At 42.4% G+C, this 27,174-nt stretch overlaps 1 protein-coding gene across 3 annotated transcripts in view; it reads left to right on the forward strand.

Annotated features, from left to right (window-relative positions):
* The first annotated feature begins 626 nt into the window (after positions 1 to 626).
* cyth3b (cytohesin 3b) overlaps positions 627 to 27,174 on the forward strand; it is a 56,286-nt gene continuing 29,738 nt past the window's right edge. Inside the window, exon 1 of one of the 3 annotated variants that reach the window (XM_057345105.1) lies at positions 627 to 937. In XM_057345105.1, the coding sequence (XP_057201088.1) occupies positions 919 to 937 (19 nt within the window). In that variant the 5' untranslated portion in view covers positions 627 to 918. Of the gene's footprint in view, positions 938 to 14,208; positions 14,678 to 19,978; positions 20,206 to 27,174 lie in introns of those variants that run through there. The other 2 variants (XM_057345106.1, XM_057345104.1) reach the window with 2 other exon arrangements.

Below are 27,174 nucleotides of genomic sequence, written 5' to 3' on the forward strand. Positions count from 1 at the left end.
TCAAATATAAGGGCTACAACACAAAATACTAAAATGAGTAGGCCTACATTTATTCTAGTTGAGGTATTGACTTAATAGTATTAATTACATTGTCTCAAAGTGATAGTTTACCAAAAAATGAAAATTCTGTCATCATTGACTCACCCTCAGATTGTTCCAAACCTGCTTAAATTTCTTTGTTCTGATAAACACAAAGGCAGATATTTGGAAGAATGTCAGTAACCGAGCAGACCTCGTCCCCCATTTACTGCCATAGTAGGGAAAATAAATACTATGGGAGTCAATGGGGGACCTGCTCGGTTACTGACATTCTTACAAATATCTTCCTTTGTGTTTTACGCAGAACAAAAACAATTAAACAGGTTTGGAACAATTTGAGGGTGAGTAAATGATGTGAACTATCCCTTTAACTCATTGGCCGAACGACAGACATTGATAAGTGCTGCGGGCGCAAAATTTGGCTCGCGAAATAATTAGGTCAGTTACTCGGACGCTTTAGAATGACAAGCAACAGTGAGTTTAATGAGTTTGAATGCATTTTCAGACGAAGCACCTTCACCGTATTAGGACTTTATAGGCGTGTAAAAAGCAGAATGACGCCTGTATGAAGGCGGGGCGTGCACGATGACTTATGGGGTCGCTGTGAAACCCAGATGCCCGTGTGTCTCGAGCGCTTATTCCGTTGCGTGTTATTGAACCGCAACAGTGAATAAACGCGCCCTCTCCTCTCTTCACAAACACAGCGGCTTTGGGATTTACACGAGGATTTAAAGAGAATATCACTTCATGCAGTTTTTGCGTAAGACAGGACGTACACGTGAATGCAGCATTTAAAGCCCTTATTATAAAGAAGAATATATCTGTATCCGGACCGCGTTCCCGTCACATCATTTCATCATTTTACATTTATCCGCAGACATGGACGAGGGCAACCAAGGTGAGAATTACAGGTTTATAATGCATAGCAAACGTATCTGCACACGTGATCATATTATGGGATCAGCATTGGCATTAGACACAGATGTATCAATAGAGACCGAGCATCATTAGTCCTCCTGTGTATACTTAGAACACCCACAAAAACAACAAACAACATGCAACTGCTTCGGTTTATACCTAATGCTTATGAAAAGCGTTATTACCGACACTGCACAATGTGATAATTTTAATGGTTTGCATGGTTATTTTGTATTTCATGGCCTAACAAAGTGTTTTAAACAAACAGAGCAGTGATAGGCTATAGAAATCGATGATCACATAGCTACTGAACTGTTTTTATTCGGAGAGCAATAACACATAGGCTAACACATAAGATCCAGCACTCAGATGATCTTAAGGGTTAAATAGTCTTGGATTTTTTGCATTTACAGCGCTGCAAATCTGCTCATGTGTATCAGCCTGTTGACCAATGCTCCACAGTCCAATGAGAAACTTCAGTGGCTGTAGGTGCAACCGTCAGTTTGTGTTAGATGACCTACATGTCAGTTTGCCAATGTTTGTCTTAAGGGGCTGAGCTGATTGATTTCATGTAGCCTAGTCAACACCTGTCATCCTCCATGCTGGTGTTCAAAGGGTGCACATTTCCCCAACTTTCACGTACATTTATAAAGTATCTCTGGCTGAGTGTTGCAATCAAGGTTTGATCTATAAATAAAGTTAGACAGTAGTTAAATTGCATTGATTAGCTTGAAATTAATATTAAGTTTTTTTTGGAAGCGTCTTTGCAAAAAAGACTAGTCATATTCTTTTCTGAAGATCTTAGTGATGGTTTTCCATGCAGACCTCACCATCAAGAGAAGTTGTGAGTGGTTGCCAGGGTATTGCTATGTGGCTTCAAGGGTGCTGTGGGTGGTTGCCAGGACATTGCCCGGTGATTGCTGGGATGTTGCTGTTTTAAGTGAAAAGCGTTTTCTCGTGCAAAATTGCTGCAATGTGTGGGTGATATAGGTGGTTTCCAGGGCATTGATATGTGGTTGCTTTAACTCTTTGTGTCTATTAAAGCATTGCTACACGCTTGCGTTATCTGACTCTATTAAACAGCCCACAGCAGCAAACACAGCCTCTCATATTAAGAATGGAGTGTTGTCTGCATGCTTCCCCATCACATATAATCCAAAGATATTTTGTGCATGTGCTGTAATATTTCAAGTGGTGTTTTACTCACTGGGAACGCCAAATCAGAATATTTAATGCATATGCAAACATCATCCTGTCTGCTGTTTGCAGCCACCACATCATTGTGTGTTTTGACACTGGGTTGGTGGTTGTCAGATTGAAGTCAGCTCTTAGCTCCTCTGAGTGAGATCTGCTCTATTCCATGCTGGTTCCTCTGGACCTGCTGGGGTCCCTGCAGGGTTACAGTAATCAATGCCCGTAGTCCTCTGCCGGGATCATGCTTAACCTAACAGACGATAATGGCTGAGAAAACCCATAGACTTGTATTCTCTGCAAAAAAAGGCCAGACATGCACATTCAGGATTTTGCATCTGCTTATCAAGATCATTAAATGTGTTTAAGTGTCTTTGCATCTAAGCATTTCCTGTTAAAAACATGACAATGTTGGATGCAGCAATCTTATACCAAATAGCCCGACTGAGCTCTTGTCTAACATGTAGTGTTATGTCAGCTAATAACCAACCGTTAGAAGATAACATCTGACGTGACATGGTCATGTTCCACCTAGTAATACAGTAGCAGGCTTGTTTGATTTTTATGCTGGATGATGGCATTTCTTTCAGACTGCTAAACTTTTCACTAAGCCTTATGTTGTGGTCATGAAAACCACCAGCACAGTGACAGTCCACACACAACCCTGTTTCACTGCCATGGCCCATGACCCAACACTTGGACTCAAACACCAGATTTAAAGGGATGAGTAAACTCATCATTTACTCACCCTTTTGTCATTTCAAACCTTTCTTTCTTTCTTTCTTTCTTTCTTTCTTTCTTTCTTTCTTTCTTTCTTTCTTTCTTTCTTTCTTTCTTTCTTTCTTTCTTTCTTTCTTTCTTTCTTTCTTTCTTTCTTTCTTTCTTTCTTTCTTTCTTTCTTTCTTTCTTTCTTTCTTTCTTTCTTTCACAGAACACAAAATAAGATATTTTAAAAAATGTTGTTAACTGGACCCCATTCACTTGCATTTGTTTTGTGCCTATACAATATTCACGAGTTCGCACTTACACATAATAGATACAGGGCTCTAGACTCATTTTTCCCACTGGTCGCACTGGTGCGACCCACTTTCTCAGATGGTTGCACCAACTTACATTTTGGTCGCACTTTTTTTTATTGTAATCATAATGACCTTAGTTGATGAATCGTTCTGTTAATTTGTCACTCCGTCTTTTAAATAAGTCCGCTATAGACCGCTTCATATTTGCGCTTTAATACTGGCTAGCCCAATATATTAATGCAAATAAATGCAAAGACATTTTGTATTTGTTATTTAATACAGTTGTTATTATTTAGTTTTATATCCAAGTTATATATTGGCTATGAAATGATCTAACACAAATATCACTCTTAACAATCCTCCTTTATTGCCCTCTTTACAAAAAGCTGTAATAAAAATCTTTATTTTTACCACATAAAATTAAATTAAATTATCTAGCTCAAAACTCAAAAGACAATGTACTTTACTACACGTTTTCATAAATAAACTTTAAATACTTAATCTTACTAACCACTCTTCCAGGTGCGTGTTGTAATTGCTTTTATTGTTTCTCAGTTTGTAATTCGCTTTGGATAAAACTAAGCGTCTGCTAAATTATTACATGAAAGTCTAGAAAAAGATGTTCTGCTAAAGGTAAGCTAAAGGTACCATTATTTCTGGGCAAATATGTGATGCTGGTTTACAAGAAAACCGAATGAATTTGTTGAAAGTTAATCTAAAATGAAGGTCTTGTACAACAAATATACATTAATTCTCCGGCGTGGATTTTGTTCTGCATAGGATTCTGTACATCACAGTTTGTGTCTACATTGGTTATTGTTTGTTAGTTAGATATGCTTAAAGTTCATTGTGTGTGTGTGTTTTGCTGCGCTCTCTGTGGTGCTGAATTCAGCTGAAAGTGACCTATTAGTCAGATATGGTGACCCATACCCAAAATGTGACCTCTACATTTAACCCATCCAGAGAGTAAGTGAACACACGCACAGCAAGTCGTGAACACACATACACCCAGAGCAGTGGGCAGCTATCACTGCAGCGCCCGGGGAGCAAGTAGGGGTAAGGTGCCTTGCTCAAGGGCACCTCAGTCGTTATCCGCCGGCTCTGGGAATCGAACCCGCAACCTTCTGGTCACGAGTCCAACTCTCTAACCATTAGGCCACGACTGCCCATGGAAATGAACATATTTAGTATGACATGTTCATGTTACACTAACATGTGAGTTGGGGGGGGGCACTTCAAATGTGGTCTCCCTAGGGCACTACACTGTGTTAATCCGGGCCTGGAAATATGAATTGTTTCAACAAAATGAATCGGTTCAAATTAGTTATTACGTCGCGAATCGGACATCAGCGGACATTGACGTGCTGTTTGTTGTAAAAGATAGAAATTAACACAGAAAACTAGGGATGCACCGATATGTAAATTTTGGCAGATAACAATAACCGATAATTCTTGAACATTGGAAGCCAATATACAGTGCTTAAACATTAATATAACATTTTCTGAGACTGAAAATTCTTTTCCCCCCTGAAAATCATGTACCAAGGCTACTTTACACTAATTAAAGATTCTTTAATTTAAACTTTTCTGGTATAATGTTTATTTAATACATAAATTAAAGATGTTCTTTCAGAGAAACACAGAAAGTTGTTCTCAATAGCCACAAGTCTAACAGATCTCATGACAGAAAGCATTCAGACAGCAGTCTGATTCAAACAATATGCTTTTGTTCCTATAATTTACACATTCATAAACATCTACATACTGTACCTACATCAACAATGTTTTGCTAATAGCAGTGAGTGAATGATCACGACAGAAAGAAAGTACTGTACTGGATTTTAACTGTGAGCAGCGTGCACCTGAAGAAGTTTAACCATTGGAAATGATTTATGATTTATCGCCTATAATGTATCCGATGATACCGATAAAATTAAAATTGACCATTTATCGGCCTATACCGATATGGCCGATAATTTATTGTGCGTCCCTATGGAAAACATTTCATTGGATAGGATTTTTCCATGTCAGCTGCATGTGCGGAACACTTGTCAGGGAAGAAAGGGCAACATATTTTTGAGCACATTCACACCCAGCTGCAATTCAGGTAAAAATATTCTCTGAATGCGCCATGTGAAACATGGATTCTGTCTTCCGACCTTGCTTTTGATTAAAGGGGAGAGAGATAGTTCAGAAACCGACGTGTTCGACTTCATTAAGCGCTGCGCAGAACATCGGAAGATGACATCGAGAGAGTTTTAAAAGCATATGGAGCGCTCTGTCCCGTAGTGCCTTTTTGTTCACTAAGATTGTTCTCAGATAACAAACATACAAAGGCAGTTCATCTGACTAAAAACTCGAACACATTGAACAGGGTTGACAATTTGAGAATGCAAAAATTAGAAACACATTTGCACAAATAATACAGCAGTTTCAGGAATTCAGGTTGGCGTGAGGAAAACTGAAGCCTCCTTTCATCGCTGGTAAAGGAAACCAGACTGCAGACGAGTCTCTGGAGTGTTGGAGCATGTGGCCAAATGCATTCCAGGGAAAAGAGAGAAGCGTTCTTTTAAAGATGTGTATTTTTCTCTTGTGGAGGAATGGGCAGAGAATAGAGGTGAAGGGAAATACATTATGTAAGGTATCGCAAATCGTTAAAGCCGATGGTGGAGGAGGAAAAGGTGTATTCTATAGTCTTGGTTAACAGGTCTCATTCTTTGCTTCTGCTATTGTGTGGGCTTCTGTTCTCCAGTATTTGTCCTCAGAAAGAGGTTATTGGAAAAATAGATTTGCTTGATGAACAAAGCATACTTTGTCATGAACCTTTAAGTGATACTGTTTTATTATTTCATTCCAATGCATAACAAAAACGTTTCAACGCCAGCATCACTATTACTATAGCTCATATAGTAGAGAAACAAACCTCTAATCCTAAAAACTTAAACTTCATTGTGTAACACCCACATCACAAAATAAATGATAAGTGAAACTTTGAAGCATGACGTGGAGAGGTGAGATCAGAATTAGTAATAAAGACTTGGACTCTTTTGACTCTTAAGAAACCATCTAGTAAGTAATCTGAACACCCTTCCAACATCTTGCACTGCACTAGCAACCACCCTAGCAACATAAATAGATTTGGAACACCCGAGCAACCACATGTAACATGCTAAGTATCTTGCACACCTTTAGCAACTGCTTAGCAATGTGCTGTTATTCACCTCTAACAAGAACAGAAATAAGCTGTTTAATATCACTAATATCTTTTCAAAAAGAATTTGTCTTTCTACTCCTAATTTGTCAGCTCTTATAGAAACTTCTGTTATTCGCAGGGCAAATAGTATAATAAAGAACTCGAGTCATCCTCTTAACCCATGCTTTATCCTTTTACCCTCGGGAGCAGATAGACAGTTACCTCAAAAAAAGGTGCGCTTTGCGAAGAGTTTTGTACCCTCAGCTATTAGGGTGTTAAACTCGCAGGAATCGTGAAGTGTGTAATTATAGACTAACTTTCTTTGCTGCTGCTGGTATCAACCCTGGGTAATATAAATAATATATATGCGTTAAAGGTGCTGGTGTATATGTGGCATAGGATGCGTGCAGTCTTTGCACTTATTGTGTTTCTGGTGTAAATTATATATATGTATATTTTGTACAAGGTGGGGATATGTGTGTATGAAATTGGTAGGAAGATATGTGTATTGTGCATTGTGATTGTGATATGTGTAGGTGGTACAGTCTGTGGAACCAAAGTTCCCTTTCTGTCGGTCTCTCGACGTTGTGTCGAACCGACAGAATGGGGTTTGTTTTGAGAACCTATCATCTTCTGAGTATTTAGAAAAGGCCAATGAAAATTGGCGAATTAAATTTGCATGCCGGACTCCTCCCCGGATGTCCGGGTATAAGAGGGAAGCCGGCGTGCTCATTCATTCACCTTTTGTTCTTCAGAGCCTACGCATCTGATGAGCTTCTCTACGATCTTTGGTGATCATTTTTCTGCTGGAATCTACGACGCGGACAGCGGACGGTCCCTTCCTGCAGTGACTCTCCCCTGGGCGTCTCGGCAGTTCCGGAGGTGTTCGAGCAAATTTTCCTTTCTAAAAGAGCAAATTTCTCCAGCATGGCATGTCCCGCTGTTCTCATGGGTGCAACACACTCATCGAGGAGGGGGACGACACGAGTGTCTGCTTCCAGTACGCTGGGGCAGACGTTGTGGATACGTCCTGCCTGCGTGACTTCAGGTTGTGTTCCGAGCAGCACGTTGTCGTTGAGGCCTGCATCTTGCGATCGACGTTGCGTCACGGGTGGCTGTGTTCCCACGGGACTCAGCCACCACCTCGTCTGCTCCCCGTTCCGTGACGGCAGGACTACGGCCCTGCCGTCTCGCTATGGCAAGCAGCGAGGGTGATATGAGGATTACTGTGAGCGATAATCCGCCAGCCACTGGCTCACGGACCGTTCACACCTCGTTCGCTCGTCTGACCGTTCCCCAGAAGACGGTCCGCCGTCTTATTCCTAATAGTTCGGACACGATGCGTGATGATGAGATGTCTCTTGCAGCATCGGGGGGTCACGTACTGCCATCTCGACTCCGACGATTCCTCGGGCTCCCTCCCTCGGGGGTCGAGCCCAGGAAAAGCGGACTGTCGAAATGTCGGCCATGCTTTCCCGGGCCGCCGTGAGTGTTGGGTTGCAGTGCCCGCACTGCCTCTCCCGGCGCTCGCGGCTGGCTACATGGCCCTCGGGTTTGAGCCGAGGCGCAGGCTCCAAGCCCGCCCGCCCCCAGTGCTGTGTTTACCGGAAGTGCATGAGGAACTTTGTAAGACCTGGAACGCCCCTTTCCGGCACGTTTCACGTCAAACAAAGTTCTGTCACCCTCTCTTCCCTCGAGGTTGAGACAGCTGGAGGATAGCGTCTGCCCCCAGGTGGAGTATGCCGCCGCGGTGCACTCGTGCCCAGTAGGCGGCGGCCACCTGGGGGGGCGCTCGACCTAGACTCCCGTCCAAAGCATGTGGTGTCTCGGCATCTCTGGTGTCGAGAGCTTACATTGCGGCGGACCAAGCTGCCTCCTCTCTCCACAGCTATGGCTCCCTTCCAGGCCAGGGCATTGAGAGAGCTCCACGAGGGTAAGACCGACCCAGCGCTTATGCAGGAAATCCGCGCCGCCACCGACCTCGCTTTACGGGCGACCAAGGTGACCACGCGGGCCCTGGGTCGGACGATGTCCACACTTGTGGTCCATGAGAAACTCCTCTGGCCAATCCTTGCGCAGATGAGTAACGCGAGAAGGTCCGCTTTCTCGACGCATACCCGTCTCGCAAGGGGGGGCTGGTTGGTGTTACTGTGAGCCGCAGCAGCCCCGCTCACCCCGCCCGTCGGGGGGGGCGCGAGACCCGCACGCGGCCTCCCCGGAGGGTTCTCGACAGTAAGAAGCAGTCCTCCGTGCCGCAACTCGGCCGCCTCGGCCGTCGAGTCCCGTGCACTGTCTGCTTCCCAGCAGCCCTGGTCCTCTTCACGCCCTCCAGCTCTGGCGCCCCCCACTCAGGCGGCCCCCCCTGGAGGAGACAGCGAAGAGGAGACCATCGCCCCATCAGCAGCCGCGGCAGCGGCCCTCATGGGAAGACCTCAGGGGGATCGAGGCTACCATTGGGCCCGACCCCAGCCACATCGCTGGGAAGTCGGATAGGGACGGATCCTGCCCCGTCTCTCCATCTGCTGGCCCCCTCCGGGGGGCTGCGCCCACTTACTCTCAAAAAGGAGAGTTTCCTCTCTCTCTGGGTTACCACAGCCGCTCTCAGCTGCACTATCCTGATGCACGGGTCGATCAGTGTTGAACTGCCTGAAGATCAGACAGTCAGCGGTCCCCCTGTAACAAGAGGCTCCTGGGATACATGGCATCCTCGCGGGGGTGGTCCCCCTCGGGTCGATGCACATACGACCGCTCCAACACTGGCTGCAGAGTCAAGTTCCTTGGAGAGCGTGGCACACCGGCAGCAGGCGTATGGTCACATGCTTTTCTGCCGAACACACCCTAACCCCCTGGTCTCCATGACCTTCTTGCGGACAGGGGTCCCCTTTGGGATGCCTCCCTGCAGGTTGGGGTGCCGTGTGCAACGGGCAAGCAGTGTCGGGGCGGTGGACGGCCCCCGCCTGCGTTGGCATTTCAACTGCCTAGAGTTGTTGGTTGTGCTACTTGCATTTACGAGGCTACTACCTCTCGTGCAGGGCAAGCACGTGCTGGTCCGGTCGAAGCAAGGCTGGCATTTCTTACTCACGCAGCTAACACTGACTCGCCCGACGCCTCCTCCTCTGGAGTCAGCAGGTGATCAGCTCCCTGCGAGCCACACACATCCAGGCGTCCTGAACCAGACAGCCGAGCGCTCTCTCGAGTGAGCCTGCGGAGGGCATCCCTCCCCGGCAGCCGGCTCATTTGGGGCAGTTTGGCCAGGCACAGGTGGTCCTGTTGCCTCCCCGAACTCCTCCCATTGTCCGCTTTGGTACTCCCTGTCCGAGGTACCCTCGGCACGGATGCCCTTGCGCACAGCTGGCCGCGGGACAAGCGGAAGTACGCTTCCCCCCAGTGAGCCTCATTGCACAGGGTCCTGTGCAAGGCCAGGGAAGAGGAGCATCAAGTGGTACTAGTTACGCCCCTTCGGCCTAACCAGGACTTGGTTCTCGGAGCTGAGGCTCTGACAACAACTCCCCCCTGGCCGCTCCCCCTGGCGACAGCTTCCCCAGGGGAAGGGGCACGTTGAGTTGAGGAGCAGTCGGAAAACCGGATCATCAACATACTTTCTACGTGAACGTAGAATACAACTATGACCACCCAGGCCGGAGGCGTCCTCGCAAGGCCAGCCACTGGGCGGCATATACACACAACAAACGGTGCCCTTAATCTTGTCCTGGTGCTCTTCCCCGGGTCCCGGGTCGCTCGTCTCGAGCTGTCCGTCCCAGGGCTGCCTCTTATGCCCGGCCCCGTGAGGCAGCGGAGTGGCACAGCACATCTTGCCACTTCCCGTGGCCCGCACCCCATTCGTCGTGGAACTGTGATAGGCATGGTTTAGGCTGTGACGGAATCTGAAGACACGTCGTTGGATCTACAGGTAGTCGGCTGGCGCTATACGCAGGCCTTGTTGGGTGTTCTGGCAAGGGTTCTCAATGGTATCCCAAGTGCTGGGTAGCCTCTGGGACAGCACGACCTGGTCATTAGTTCCTAAGGGGCGCGAGAGGGTGACCACCTTTCCGCGCTCCGTACCCTCTTGCGACCTAGGTGGCGGGCACCAAGAGGCCCCGCCCCCTTCGAGCCTCTCGAGTTGCCTGCTCTTTCTCAGTCTTGTAAAGACGGTTTTTCCGCATGGCCTCACCTCCAAGAGGGTAGGGGATCTAGCAAGCACCCTCCTGTCTACAGATTGCCTAGAACTCGGGGCCGGGATTCTCACGTGATCTTGAGACCCCGCCCCGGCTACGTGCCCAAGGTTCCCACCACTCTCCCTTGAGAGACCAGGTGGTGAACCTGCAGGCGCTCCCCACCGGGGAGGAAGACCCAACCTATCCGTCGTTGTGTCCAGTACGGCACGGCGCCTCTACTTGGACCGACGCAGAGCCCAGAAGCTCTGAGCAGCTCTTGTCTGTTTCGGAGGTCAGCAGGAGGTGTCTCCAAACAGAGGCTGGCGCACTGGATCGTGGATGCCCTCGTTAGGGCATACCGATCTCATTTCGCCCCTGCCCGTTGGGGGTGAGCACACCCCTCATGGGCACTGGCTCAGGGCGCCTCTCTGGCAGACATATGCGAGAGCTGCGGGTTGGGCTATGCCTCAACAACTCAGTGAGGTTCTAATACCTACGGCGGAACCGGTGTCAGCCCGCATCCTGGCAAGGTGTGGGACCGGCAGCCGGTAGGGCGTACGCCTGCGGAAGCCCTTCCCCCTCCGGGGGGAGCAGTGGCGATCCCGCCTCACTTCTTTCCCCTCGGGTAAAGAACAGGCATTCCATCCATCACTAAGCACCCTTCCAGGGGACAGGCTGGGCAGAGCAGCCCTGCCCCTTAGGCCGGGGAACAGTTGAGTTATCTCCCACATAGCTCTAACCGGACCTAGTGCTCCAGACGTGGTAACCCCCCTCCGTGGGCTGTTCCGTCTGATGTATCCTCATGAATGGTTCCCACCTTGGCAACCCATGACCTCCCCAGGTGGACTCCCACCTTGCGGTTAACTCCTGCAGTCCGCACTTTCTTCCCATGAGTTCTCCCCTGATGGTGAGACCATGTGGTGTCTCCACTAATTCCTCCCTACGGTAGGTAGTGGCCTCTGCAGCGTTTTTCCCCCAGGGGGGAATAATGCTTACCCAGTGGCCCGTAGGTGCCGGGCGGCTTCTCGCCATTTAGAGAATTAGGCCTCCGCCGTAATTAGGGGGCTTCCCAACTTTTGTGGAAAGCTCTGGGTCCCCCTTCCTCTCCACTGGAGGGTCATAATTTCGCGTTAGCGTTTCGTCTGACTCGCCCAGGCCAGTCAACGTCGCTCCGCAGAGATTGTGACGCGGCTCAGTGCTGTGGCGTTTTCCATAGGAACCCCATTCTGTCGGTTCGACACAACGTCGAGAGACGACAGAAAGGGAAGTCTTGGTTACGGATGTAACCTCGGTTCCCTGATGGAGGGAACGAGACGTTGTGTCCCTCATGCCACAACACTGGCCGCCCACCCCAGCGGTCGGGGGAGGATGCTTTAGGCTCCTCAGACCAAAGGTGAATGAATGAGCACGCCGGCTTCCCTCTTATACCGGACATCCGGGGAGGAGCCCGGCATGCAAATTTCATTCGCCAATTTTCATTGGCCTTTTCTAAATACTCAGAAGATGATAGGTTCTCAAGACAAACCCCATTCTGTCGGTTCGACCAACGTCTCGTTCCCTCCATCAGGGAACCGAGGTTACATCCGTAACCAAGACGTTTTATACAGAGAGGTAAGGCAACTAAGAGTATAACGAGATAATTAATGTTACCTGTAAAGATAAAATAAATCAATTGATAAGTCTAAAACAGTTTTATCAGAATTACTGTGCTATAATGATTCAGAGTTAGCTCAAAGTTAATTTAGACAACTGGTTATCCAGAATAAGGTTTAATCAGGATCACACAAATACGTAGGGCATTATGTGTTGTGTGAGATTTCCTTCTCTGAGAGACGATTAAATCAGGTTAGATGCTTGGCTGTCAGTATTGGGATTTAAAGATCCATCAGTCTGTGGTGTCTCTTAAGACCCTTAAAACTCTTAATACTGAGCATATCGTACTTAGGGATGGGTATCATTACGATTTTTGCAGTATTACTACTACTGTGATCTGGTACTTTAACGTTAATTACTCTAATGGTACTCAAATTAGTTTTATTTCTTTTTTTTCGTACAAAAAAAAACAAAGAAAATAAATAAAGAATAGAATTACACGGCTTTATTTTCTGAAATATTTTTGACTTGGACCAGAAAAATTAGCAGGGTTGCAACTTTAACAAAAAAGTTAAAAAAAAATTAATTGGTGGTTTACTGTAAAGATTTATAAAACATGTTTATTTTGTGCAATTACTTCTCAATTTATTAAACTATTACATGTACAGTAACAGTATAGGCTGCTGTATTCATAAAATATTACATGCATATAGGCTGATTTTAAGTATTTAAGTAAAAAATAACTCGAAAATGTGTTGATTGTATAGACCTAATTTACTTTCACCGGAGTGAAATTAGCAAATGTTTTAAAAGCGGGTAAAAAACAAGCATTTGAGACACAGGTTGCGCTTGTGGGTCAAGTTAAAACACCTTGTCCATTTTGGGAGACACTCTGTGGTGCAGAGCCAGGCTGGAGTAGAAACAAGCATCAAAAGACCGGCTGCATACCCAACTGTTGGTGAGATGAAAAGTGCAAGATAAAGTTTATCTTGCCATAACATCTAAGAAATGGATTTGTTTTTTACTGAAAGTATAACAAATAGAACGGCGCTTATCAATGATCCAGTCTTTCATAATTTATCCCTGGGGACTGTTTGCATCAACATATCCTCCAACCCATACGATATACTGTATGTATGTCGTTTGTTCATTCCTCAAATACGACAAACGTGAGCTTTTACTAAATTATCGCCTCTCCCGGCTGCAAGCAAAACTATCGCCTACCGTCATTAAAAAAAATTACATTTTGGGGTATTATTTTGCAATAATAGCATGTGTTGTGGTTTGATTTTCATTTCAAAATGTCATGATAACAGTATTTACATTACACATATTCAGGCATTTTGAGCAAGTAACGTAACACATTTATTTATTAAATAACAAAAAACACATGATACAGATACAAACAGTTAAAATGTTTAAAAAGTACAAATATACCAAGTGTACCGAGGTCAAAGGATCGATTTATATGAAGAACAGACACAAGAGCGATCACCATCTGCTGTCTTCTGGTTTCTGCTGTTTCGCCAAGTTCCATTAGCCTTAAAGAGTACATAACATGAGATCATGAAAATTACATTTCATGCAGTGTGCAACATTGCCGTGTTTGAAAATAAGCAGTCTGCCAAGTTGAAAATCTGAAGGTGAATGAATAACAAAGTTATTGGCTTGGAAAAAAGGGAGTTGACTCTGAATCATGCAAACAATTCGTCCCTAGTCCGATTCACGAACCGCCGTGCATTTACGTCACTACATATAGTCCCCGCCTACGTTTTGCTAGGATTGCCCGCGAAAACTTCACTCTTCTCCCCGAAACACTGTAGCTCGTCAGCCTCATTCGCGGTAGACCAATGACAGCAGACTAAACCATCTGACCAATCACAACAGACTAGGCTAGCAGAAAGGAGGGGATTAGACAGATGAATCGCGGAACGAATCATTTGAGAGTCAGTCAAGAAGTAATGTAAGAATACAGTTTTTGCCCATTGCTTGAACACTATAGACACATGCTTAGACCAAAGTAACAAAACTTGAAGCTTTTGTTTCTATACCTTAAACACAGTGTAACCATACCTTAAACAAAAGCGCTGCTTTACACTTTAGTTGCAATTCTGCAACACACTTGCTTCTGCACACTACACACTATTTCACACATAAGACACTTCGTTCATAAATGAAATCTCATGGGTACCATTGGGAAAACACATCTATTCAAAATACAAAACACATTGGGTGATTGAAAACACTTAGACACACACCTGAAAAATCTTACTTACAAAACTGAACACCAATCAGCCAGCCATAAATAGGCCTCAGTTGAGCCATTTTGAGAACTTTGCAAGCATGGAGGCAGGGAGAGCAAGAGGTAGAGGAAGACAAAGAGAGAGAGGAGTAGGACGTGGTCGAAGAGGCTATGCACGGAACAGTATTTCAGATGATATTAGAGCAACTTTGGTGGATCATGTGACAAATCATGGCCTGACAATGAGGGAAGCTGGGCAGAGAGTCCACCCACATCTAAGCCGGTTCACAGTTGCATCCATCATAAGGACATTCAGACTGTAAAACAGGTATGTCCTCAACTCTCTACTCCAGACTGTATTCTATTCTGACCATTTCTAAACCCTATTTTTTCCGCTTGGAGATGGCACGTATATGACCGCCAACCACATGCCCGCACGCCTCTTCTACAGGCAATGGAAGAGGCATGCGGAGACACTGAGGTAAGGTCAATCCATGGATGGATTCGGCACACAAGGCGATATTTTCCCCATTGCTTAGCAGGAGAAAATATCGCTTGTGATGTTGATGAGATCCCGTGGCCAGACCCAAACAGACGGCAGGATCCATAATCCCACCCACACACAATTGGCTTGTTTTTCATTTACAGTAGTGTATTTTTGGTTTTATTTTTGCATTACTGCATTTACTGTACTGTACTGTAAAGTGTAGTACTGTGATGTACAGTATTGAGGTGATGTCATTTGTAACCTTTCGGTACTTTCATTTTTGGTTGTTGTGAAAACCTTTGTTGGAGAAGAAACATAACAAAAACTGTAAGTGTTGCATTGAGCTTCACAGAATGATAACTGATGAACTGAATAAAAACAGTGAACATTAAAGACTGCAGTGTTTTATATAAAGTACACTAGTGTGTTGCTGCTAATCTGAAAGTGTATTCATATGATGCAAGTGTGTATCATTTTGCCATCAGAGTGAGATTTTGACAAAGAATTGTTAGGTTTTGATAGCAGAGTTTCAATTCGACATAGATGTGAATGGTTTACTTCCCAGTGTTGTGTCTTGTGTGTAAAGTTTTGACACAATGAGCCGAAGTGTTGCAAAAAGTGTTCAAGCAATGGACAAAAACTGTAACTGCCTATTATTACGAAATAATAGTGTTTTAATAGTGTTTACACCTTCTATGTACATAAACTTGTTGTTGGACACTCCATAAACCAAAGTAGGACCTTAAAAATCCCTAGTTATGTACTCTTTAATAGGGAAATATCATTGGCTTTCGTCTGTCTCGTGACAGACAGCGTTTAGTGTGAAATGCTATTGGCTTGCATTACCGATTACATCATTCTAATGTTCCGGTTTGATTAAAGATGTGTTGATGTCCATTCCCAGAGTTCCTCGTATAAAGTTATAGTTTGGCTTCAGTTCAGAAGGTTTGCAACACAACTTGTTTGTAATTCGTTTATACTGTTCATTTTATGGAATAAATACAAGTGACTGTACTTTTACTCGTGTGTTGTGTTTAATGGTTGACAAGTGGTTTGGTTTAGGCTTAGGGGAGGGATTGGGGTTAGATGCTCTTAAAATATCTTTGAATCCATAAACATTTATTAAACCATTGATACTTTTACAAATGCAAAAATAAATGTGTCTTTATCAGACTGCACAAAACGGCATGGGTTTGTTTTCATAACAATTGCTAGAGGGTGCTTAAATTTAAAACGTGAACTGTTATCGTAATACTGTTGACCATGAGTCGTTTTTACTTGGAGAACAGGCTGGTTTAATACCAGGTTTCGGTACCTGACATGCTATTAGGTGGAGAACATCAAACACCAGTAAGTCAATATGCCAGTTGGGATACAGCATGTCTCATTACCTTAACATAGAAGTGTTCAGTATGCTTACCTGACCTGCATTTTTGGCCAGTAAAGGCGTGTGTGACCGTGCCCTATGCTACCCAGAAATGTGTGTTACCAGGCTGAAAGCAAAGCCAATACGTACTGTGACCAAATACACAAGACCAAAGAGTTGGCTGTACTGTAGAAGATCTTGATGAGTTTGGTACAGAACCCGGCTCGTTAAACACAGATTTGATCTCACTTACAGCTTGTTAAATGGCTTCCTGAAAGCTGCTTTCAGGTGTGAGTCAGTGCACAGCGGTAATAGAGGGCTTAACCTGTGTTACATCACCCACAAAGGTTCTTGTCCCTGATTCAACAGTACAGTACCCTCAACAGTCTGCTACTGGTGGAGATAAGTACAGTAGGTCTGTATTAATGCTTTGCGGTGTTGGTGAGCTGCTTATTATATAGTTAGGTACAGCAAACTCTGTGTGATACAATGTGCACTTAAACATCAACCAACCAGTTGGCACCAATAGCCGTGTGGTTAGTGTTAACATGTTAAGTTCCCTTTTATATAATGCACTTTGGTACGGTGTGCTTCTACACCTTGCACTACGGTACAGGGGACTGGGCAAGCGCATGTACCGGGAAAAATGTACTTGAGCGGGGCTTGGGGGGAGAAGCGGTGTTGTGCTAGGTTTTGTTGTTTTTGCACCAAGCTGTAACGTTTTACACGCAATAAAGGGTGCTAACCTAAATAAACGTTGTGTTTATTGAAAGTAACAGTTAGGTCGCCGACATATAGTGCCAGTGCACTTGAGGCTTGACCTGAGTTCGATTCCCGTCTCAAGCATCCTTTGCTGGTCCCATTCCTCTGTCTCTATCCAATGATGCCCTGTCTGTTTTCCACTGTCCTTTCAAAACAAAACAAAAACTCAAACCAACCTGCAGACAATATAAGAAAATACAAATGTTTTGCTAAAGCAAACATCCCTGGTGCTATTATTCCTGATAATGGTTAATAATTTGACCAAATGTCTATTCCAAAGTATTCACATTTTGGCCTAATATTGTCCCAACCCAGACAGGTATGATGCATGCTTAAAAATTAAAAGGTGAAAGGGGTATTAAGACTACAGGATTCTCCCAAACAGTGATAATTCAGGAAACAGCCGTTTGTGCTAGTTCATTTAAAAATGTTACTGAACCTTTTAGGAAATATTTTCCTAACAATGAAAGGTAATGGGTCATTTGGTAGATTAAGACTGTAGTATGCTGCTGGTAATGAAATCAGTAGTAAATCATGTGAACACCCAGCATACAAGACTCTAGACCAACAGATTATCTTCATTTACTCACTTCATCATTGGCTCGGATCTCTTCCTTTACAACATCCGCACAGCTAGACTTACACTAACAATGTAAGACTTACACTAACAATTCTCCTCCATAGTTTATACGTAAACCCCAAAGTCCCACGGAAACTGAGGCCAGAGGAGTTCAATTCTCAAAGAATTAATAAAACAACCATCAGAGCGACTGAAGAATGTACAACAAAAAAGCTGCCAGGACCGGACGCTGGGCCTAATGCCGCCCACGTTTCTACCATAGTAAAGCATCCGGAGTCATTTTTGCTTTGCTATCCCTTCACATACAACAGAGCGTTTGTAGTGATACTCCTTCTCTCTCTCTCTCATGTCCAGATGTGGTGTGTCTGGACAGCCGGGGCCAATATAAACAGGCCTATTAGGGGTCAGTTTGTCTAATTCGTGCCTTTCTATCAGACGGCTCATTTCCTGTGTGAGTCATCTCAGGCCTGAGGGGTTTCAGAGGAGATGGCTCACTCTCGGCTCATCTTATTGACTGCACCGATACCCCATGCAAACACAACACCCAGGGCAAACGCAACCTCAGACTTGGTGTTACATTGGACTGAATTCATTCTGTCACCAGAAGGAATGTGTTTTTCATTTCGGAAATAAAAATACTTTGACTGAAGGAAAGATTCAGATGCATTCCCTGCCAAATATCGATGTTGCCTGAATAATACGTATTGAATGCTCTCAGTTAGACATGTTATATAACCATATTTAGAGCCGCTGCGTTTAAATGTAGGTCACAACAAGGTGACTGTAAGGTTTCTCTGACCTCAGTCCACAGACTGAGCGAGCGTAGGGGATGGTCACCTGAAAACACCCAGTATGTGATAGCATGTGCAACTTTCGATTTACGGCAACTGGACTTTGGACAATAGATGTCTAGTGAGAAAATACCGTTAAAGGACTTTGTAAAAAAAGTACTTTGTTTCTGAGTGGATTTGTTTCCTTGCTCACTGTGACTTCTGAAGTGGATTGAAACTCACATTATCAATGCAGTGTGCATCACACGGCCCAACACAATCTCACAGGAATTTCTAATTATTTCGTGAGGTGGCTATATTCATATGAATTAGTATAATCTTGTTTCGTTTAAGTACAATATCGCAGCAGATACTTTAGATTTATACTATGGGCTTTATTATGGCTTTTTCTAATAATCGTATGATTTTGTATGATTCACATTGCACAAGTTCATACAAAAGAAAAGAATCTGAACAATCACACAAACACAATCTACAAAATAAAATCCATCCTTTCTGGTCCATCGTTATTGCAAGAGTTTTCTTTGTGTTTGTTAATCTAATGATGCACTTGGATGTCATCATGTAAAGTGTAATGGATGCCATCGGGATTCAGATGTGGGCTGCACTGATGGAGGTTCATGCGACTGTAATTTCATTCACATTATTAACCAGATGCTGAAGTGAGGAGTATATCAGCGTGAGACATCAGATGCAAGCAGAAGCTCTGATGAGAAACATCACAGAGCCTCTGCCAGAAACACAAATCTCATTTGTGAACGGGAGCATGACACAGGATGAGCTAAAAATAGAGCCGTCAGGATATTTCAGCTATAGGAAAAGGGAAACTTACTTTTTAAAGTCGCTTTCGAAATGAACTCTCAAGATGCCAGCGTGAAATGCGGGCGATGAATGGGGCATTGTGAGGGTCCGAGGTTTCTTTGCAAAAAGGTTTCTTTGAGTTACGGGTGGAGTTGGTAAATTAAATAGATTAGTGAATGTTTTTTTCATGGGAAAAGAGTATCTAAAATTAGAATCTAAAATTGTATACATTTATTATTATTATTATTAATATATATTAAATACTACCTTTTTCTTTCTCTTCTCAAATTGTTTTTTTTTTGTGTAAGATGACGTTTCCACTCTCACGCCCATTTCTCAAATGTTTTTAGCTTGACACAGCATGTTAAAAACAAAACGTCTATCAAACGCATGTAAACAACACAGACTAATAATTGAAAATGTTGCAGGAAATTAGCATTTTGTGTGAAAAGCTAGAGTCCACATTTGAAAGACTGACAAATTCAATTGCAAAGTGGGTTTCTGTGGACCAGTGATAGATTTACACTGCGTTGAATGACAATGTCACATTTGCAACGTCTCCATGCTGATGTATGCCATTAATTCAATGAATTATCATGCTATTAATTACTAAAAAACGACTTGATTACACCTGTGATTGTCCCTGTAATACGTTCATGTTGCCATTTGATGGCCCATTTGCTTGTGCTGATATCTGATTTTCCGTTATTATTACTGAGTCACGTTATTTTGAAGCTTGATGAATATGCTGTGAGTTTTTCATACCAACAGAACACACATGGCCTATAGTTGAGATCACATGATGAGCAAACATACTTAAAGGCTGACGTTGTGTCAGAGCAGAGGTGAGCAAACTGGTTTTACCTGAACAGTTGGAGTAAGTATGCAAACTATGTGCATGGTGAGTTTTGAGTGCTGAAAGAAACCAAGAGTGGAACATAAACACACAGTCTGACCGCCATATCACACTCGCACCTAAATATATCATCGTCGCTCTTCTGATGTGGGCTGCTTTAAACTGATGTGGACATGCCTCATAAAGAACAACAGACATGGACAGAAAGTGATGGTACGTATTGCATAGATGATGAAGGATTTAACATGTTTTTCTGTGAAGTTAAAGCAGGACTGGGTTGTTTTTTTAAAAGAGGGCCCCAGTGTGGCTTGTAAGTTGGTTACACTGTGATAAGCGGGACTGTGTTTGTGTGCTTGCCATTGTTGCTGTTAGTTATCTAATCAGTACGGCAGATACATCCTCTTCATTGTCCCGAGGCATTGCTGGAGAATATCAGGATGTCTATCTGTATTTACTGTATTACAGTAGACGTTCCCAGAGAACTACAGGGTAAAACCTGCAAATCATTCACAGAGAGATCAGTAGCATGTAACGTCCATAGGGTCAGTTTTGATTTTATGTGAACAGAAGAAGAAACATTGGTACCTATAAAGTTTTGACTTAATATTGTATACAGTTACAGTAGTACTTTAAAAATGGACATCTTCACTCTTTATTTAAATATATTATTAAAGACGTATATTTAAACATTAATATTCGTGTTCTCAGCTTTGAGAAGATGAATTTCTTGTTGAGTTGACTAAACTTGTTGAGTTGACTAATACTTTTAAGTTGAATTAACTTATTTTCTTAAGTTGAACCAACATTTCTTTTTTTACTGTGAGAGATCAACTAAATTTGTAAGTGATTACAAATATGCTGTAACGACATCATGAACACACTAATTAGTACATGATGTCATGTTGCGACATTTAGCGACTCTCCAAGAAGGCTTCATTAGCTACTTATCATTGAAAATACTTGGCAACACTGACTGTTGTACTGAGGAACTTATCAATAGATTTCATTTTATTCCTACAATATTTCAGTAAGTACTAGTTAGTGGGTTACTGTTACTAGTTACTGTATTTTCCCATGGCACAAAATAGGTGCTGATAAATGCCTGATGAGGTTACTATAGCAACAGCTGATGCAACAGTTTGTATCAGATCCACAAACACTGGTCCTCATTGTTTCACACTTTATTCACACTGTATAAAACCTCTTGCTGTGCTGGGATTTAAGCTTTAGCAGTTTTAGGAGTCACAAGACAAGGTTGGAGCACAGCTGATTCTGGAAGTTTGGATTAAACTGTGCTGGGAAATTGTTTCACTATTTGATCCCTCTGTGCTGTTAATTGAAGAGTATTGAGATGTGTGTCTTGTATTCATGTAATTGTAGTTCAGGGTCATTGTTTGTAAGAGAGGCATTGTGATGTTTTTACCATACTGTGTTCACAACTTCATTTTCATATTGATACAAATCTGTTACGGACATGCGGCACACATTGCAATGCGACAACACTGGATCTGTCCCATTATAACCAACATAGCTTTCTGAAAGCACCACTATTATATATTGCACAGGTTGTTTGCAATCACGTGGTTTTGATCACGCGCAAAGTGATTTTCTCCATAGGAATTAAAAATCAAAAACTTAAAAGACCTATGTTTAACGACCTAAACAACGACCAGGTGAGCCCACATTTCTGTTAATTGTAGAAATGTGTAAGAAAATACATTTCTTACTTGTAATAAACACTAGTTTCTGTTAAAAGAAGGAGTCCTTATTAAACAGATAAAATGAAAAATCTCACGTTAAGCATTTCCTATGGAAGTCCATTAAAAGGAAACGGCTTAAAGCCACAATATGGAATATTTGGACCGCTAGATGGCGCACTTTTGAAACAACAATAAAAGGCAAGCTAAATGGCGTTATGTAGGAGAGTGGAATTATGGGACATGATGTTTTCACCATCCAGAGGCGTGTGGAGATCGCCCATCATGTTCACGGATGAGGTAATGAATTTATTTTATGTCATCATAATGAATTAGCTTGCAAGAAACGTGGAATGTAATGCTATGTTAGCCAGCGACTGATATTGGATTTTGTCAATTGATTTGGTAGCGTAATGCTACACAGTTTTACGTGTTTAAAACAGTCGTCATTTAAAAAGTAAATTGGAACGAACCCACAGTATTTACAAGTAACGTTATTGGCTACATATTTTTGTGCGACATATACTGTATTTCATAGGGTAACTGCATTCATAACTATTCAAATAATCTGTGCATGAGTATTTCGTGTACAATAAAAAAAAATGTGCTTACCTGTCTATTAAAACACATGCGAGAGCGGAGTCTCTGTCGAGTCCATGTTGGTCGCGAAGCTCTCTCCATTTAGAAAACGCCTTTATTAATATTAAAAAGGATATTAATCCTTGTTTTATTTCTTCGTTTGTCCATAATCCTGCTTGCCTCATTTGGCCTTCATTTACACTTTTTGGGGTTTCTTTTACTCGCCAAAGAGTAATCGTTATCAATAATAACAGAACAACAGATGCTGCGTCCCAGATGCTGTATAACCACTTCCGCATTTGTGTGTTGCCGTAGTTTCTACAACTGTATACAAATACAAGGGAGACAAGGGACGGGACATTATTTTAAATAGGAATTTCTCTGGATGTGCACATTCTTGGGAACATTTGGGATAATGTAAGTACAGTGCACAACTGCATGAAATATATCACACTGTGCAAGGGATTTTTGGATATTTCATAACAAAATTCTTCCATATTGTGGCTTTAACGTACCGAAACAATGACCACAGAAGACCAAGTTAAATACATTTGTTTATCACTGATATCAAACATAAACATGATAACTGAAAAGTTTTATGTTCTCAGTTTGTCACTGCCTTGAGCCATGTGGTTTCTTCATTATGAACTTCTATGAAGAACAAGCTTAAAGGTGGAGTGGTTGATTTGGAAAGTTGCTAACTTTAGCCTGCTAGCACTGAAATTATAATCCCACCCTCTATGCGATTTACCGTCCATAGCCACGCCTCCTCCAAACCCACGCCTTCTGCAAACACATGAATGTATTTCGTAAATCCATGTAACGAATTACAAACTAAATCCATTAAATTCTTCTCGAAGCATGTACATACCTGTTCAAAAGAAAGAGAGCAACCACGGTATCGTCTTTCAGACCCTTTGCCTGTCGGAGCTGTCTCCATCGTGTAAAAACTGAACCGATGTTAATTCAAGTTTTTCCTCTTTCATGATTGTTAAATTTTTAGTTCCTTACGAACACTAAGTTTCTTTCTGTGTTTTGGATCACCAGTAAAATCAAATCAGAAATAGGTTGCATGTTGTGAGAGAATTCTTCTGCAGATCTGGGAGCACAAAAAACAAGACACAGAGAGGCATCAAGCTTTTGAACTCATTTATTCTAGAAACTACAAGTCTTTTTATAAAACGGTCAGTTCTGGTCCTTGATTCTGATTGGCTGAGCGGAGTTCTAAGCCGTTACCTCAATATATAACGGCTGACCGCACCACATAGCCTAAATATCATTTTATTTACTTTATTTTATGAAACCTTGCTAAGCATATGGAATAACCGTTTTATAAAAGCAATAAGCCCCTTAGCTGATGTCATTATGCACTCCGCTTCGCGTCGTGCCCAACGCCCTTAGCTGTTATAAAATGCACTGTAACCCACTGCTTCTTGGGGCTTATTGCTTTAATATACAGTGCCAAAAGACATCTGGCAGGTTTCATATGTCCAGGGGTTCACAGAAGGTATAGCAGTTCGGACAAAGAATGTTTAGCTTAGAAGGAATCCCCTCCTCCCATGAATAGCCAGAAGGCATCCCTTCCTCCTACCCTCCTACTATATAGCCAGCAATGCATAGCGAGCTTAACAACTTCACAATACTTTATTTTGTGGGCTTGTATTTATTTATGAAGAAATTAAATCTAACAATGATCTAGATGTTTTTTTTTCAAAAACTGACTTTTGTTTTATAGATTTACTTGTTGTCGGTTCCGCAGGAAAGTTTTATTGTTGTAGATTGTCTGCCACTCTCCATGCATTGACACAGCGGACGTGAGCGCGCTGATGACGTATGATGTGGTGATGTGGTATGGGTGCGCAGTGGTATGCAAAATACGTTGGCTGTAATGTACACATGACCAGTCACAGCGTTCGGCCAGAACGTTTTGATTGGGCAAACGTTTTTTGGTTCTACTCCTTTCACAGACGAAATATAATTATAAAAATATTACTTGACCACTATACTTCTTGATTGCTATCAGGATGTAAAGAGATTTCCAACCAACATGACAAAAAATGTTTCTGGACAGGATCACGCACCATGCCTTTAATGTGAGACTATTCTTATCCCCGGAATAAGTGCTTGTTCTTTTAACAAGATCCAGTGTTTATAATAATTAAGTAGGGCTGGGAATCGACTCCTCTTAAAGAGCCTTCATAAGCACAAGCCCCGCCCCTTAGCTGATGTTATCGGTCAACTAAATCACATTAGTTTCTTGTCTAAAACAGTACAGACTTCAGAAAAAACTAATGGATGAAGTCTAGAGCTGTGGAATGACAAAATATTCTGCATGCATAAAAGCAAAAGCTTTGTTTGCACACACAATACAGATATAATTACTTGTATCTACACATTTAACAAACCATACAAGTACGTTTGTCTTTTCAGATGGACTGTATTCTCTTACTGTCTACCGATGAGAATGAGTATGTGCGTGAAGAGAATTACATGTATATAAAGCACAGTCTCGCAACATATTTACATCTGTTTAAAGCTGTTAAAACTGAACAGAACTTTTTCAACACCTGTCACTTGCATTTAACATTAAATGAGAAGATTAGAAAGAAAGAGCAATAGCAAAAAAACGTGTGTGAGTCTATTAGACAGTAAAGAGAAATAGAGCTACTTAGTACCTGATCTCTAGAGATCTGTCTGTCATTACACAGTATTCTTACATATTTTTCAAACAATTTACTGATAATAGATCTATATTCCTCAAGTATTTTTGTGTACGCTGCTGAATAACTTTTAATAACTTTAAAAATAGTTAATAATTAATAGACTTGTGCTTTATTTGAAAACAGCTAGTTAATAAAAAAACTTGAGAAAGATTATTAATGATATTATTAATGATACATTGGAATTGCAGTACAAGATTGACATATTTAGTCAATGTTTTTGTTATAGAATCAATAATTAAATGTGAAAAGTGACAGCTTATAAAATTGTATTGCATTAAAATTGCGTACATTTTTTAATTACAACTAAAAGTCTGTAGTAAAACAGGGTATTGAGCAGGAATCGAAAACAGCAGCTAGGAATTGATTCTTGGAATCGATTCTTTCGATTCCCAAACCAGGAATTGGAATCGGAATCGACTCCAAAAAAATCAGAATCGAAGAGCCCTAAGGTTTAATAGAAATTAAGTTTTACGTGGTTTCAGTATGTTAAGCTGTTTCCTTATTATGGATTTCTACGGGGAAGAAACGCTTAATGCGAGATTGTCCGTTTCATAGACTCTTTCTTTTAACAGCAGCTAGTGTTCATGACTAGGTTTGACAGAAATTTGAGCTCACCTGGTCATTGTTTGAGTACGTTAAACGTCATTAAGCGTTTTAAAAAAGTTACCCTGCTCTGCTCCTCCCGGCCACAGATTCTGGTTTACAAGCCTCTTTTATCTCCGTTTCTCAGTCAATACTTGCATGTTCCCCTTCCATGAACAGCAACTTTTGCTGCACAATAAAAACACCTTGTGGTTTCATGGTTTAATCGATTTGAACATCAACGCAAAGCATAGGTATTTAGAGTTTGTTATAGGATGTGAATTCCTATGGAGAAAATCACTTGCTGCCCTCCATGTGCACTTCGTGCAGTGGCGATTGGTCATGTGCAAACAACCTATTGCAATTAGCCTTTAGTTGCCAAATGACCTGTCTGAAATAAATGAAAGATTTCATTAACAAATCAAATGTGTTACTTTAGCTTTAAATTGTATTTGTTATATATATTTATGCATTTGCTTAATAACTGATTTTGTTTATTGTAAACTAAAATAAAAGTTATTGCAGCTTTTAAATGACTGTTCATCAAAAAGCAGCTCATGATGATTCTGTTACTACTACAGTAACTGTACAAAATCTGCAGACTCATGTTATATATCACACATTGGTTTTTCTGTTATGGAGGTCAGGCGTACCTCGCACTACTTCTGCTTTCACAGATTGGTTTATCTAAACCCACCAGGCAGTTTATACAGTTGAGCTGTCACAGCTATCACGTCGTGCAGCTCTTGTCGACACGCTGCCTGTGTTCTGTCTGGTTGAAGGGGCCTGTATAATTGTTTTCTTATTCACATGCTTCTCAGGCAATTTACATTAACGTCACCATGTCATCAAGGAACCTTGTTTTGGCACGCAGATGTCCTTTCCCATTGTTGTGCTCTACAGTAAGTCCTGTTTAATGCATCTGAGTGATATCACATTACCCTGTGATTTCTGACACACAGTGGGGATTTGTCACCGAGCTCAACAGCCTAACAATCGAAGACATTTTCCTCTCTCGTTCTCTGGCATGAGAATATTATAGATGATGCAGGATTTCTGCGCAACAGACGTAGGTTTGCCTGCGGGGATCGCTCAATGAACACTTCTTTATGTGCCGTGCCAAGGACAACCCAGAAACCATTGTGTGCTGCCCGGATGTGGTTAGCATCTTCGTTTTTGCCGTAGTGGAAAACATTCACATGTCCTTGAACTTGGAACTTCTCTGGCTGGTTTCAGCTCTGATTGTGTTGAAATGACCAATGCCACCAGAAATGAGGAATTCTGGATTAGGATTGGTCAACAGAATATGGAGTGAAAATGGAGGATGAAAATCAAAGCAGTTTAGCGCATGATACAGATGGGATTTTTCTTCCCATGCAATGGAAACATCTCGGTTACGTTTGTAACCTCGGTTCCCTGATGGAGGGAACGAGACGTTGTGTCGAACCGACAGATGGGGTTCGTCCCTGAGAACCAATCGTTTCCGACTGCTTAGAAAAGGCCAATGAAAATTGGCAAATGAAATTTGCATGCCGGACTCCGTCCCGGACATCCGGGTATAAAAGGGAGACGGCGTGCATCATTCATTCACCTTAGTTCTG

Source organism: Triplophysa rosa, linkage group LG11 (genome assembly GCF_024868665.1).
Source record: "Triplophysa rosa linkage group LG11, Trosa_1v2, whole genome shotgun sequence".
Taxonomy (NCBI): domain Eukaryota; kingdom Metazoa; phylum Chordata; class Actinopteri; order Cypriniformes; family Nemacheilidae; genus Triplophysa; species Triplophysa rosa.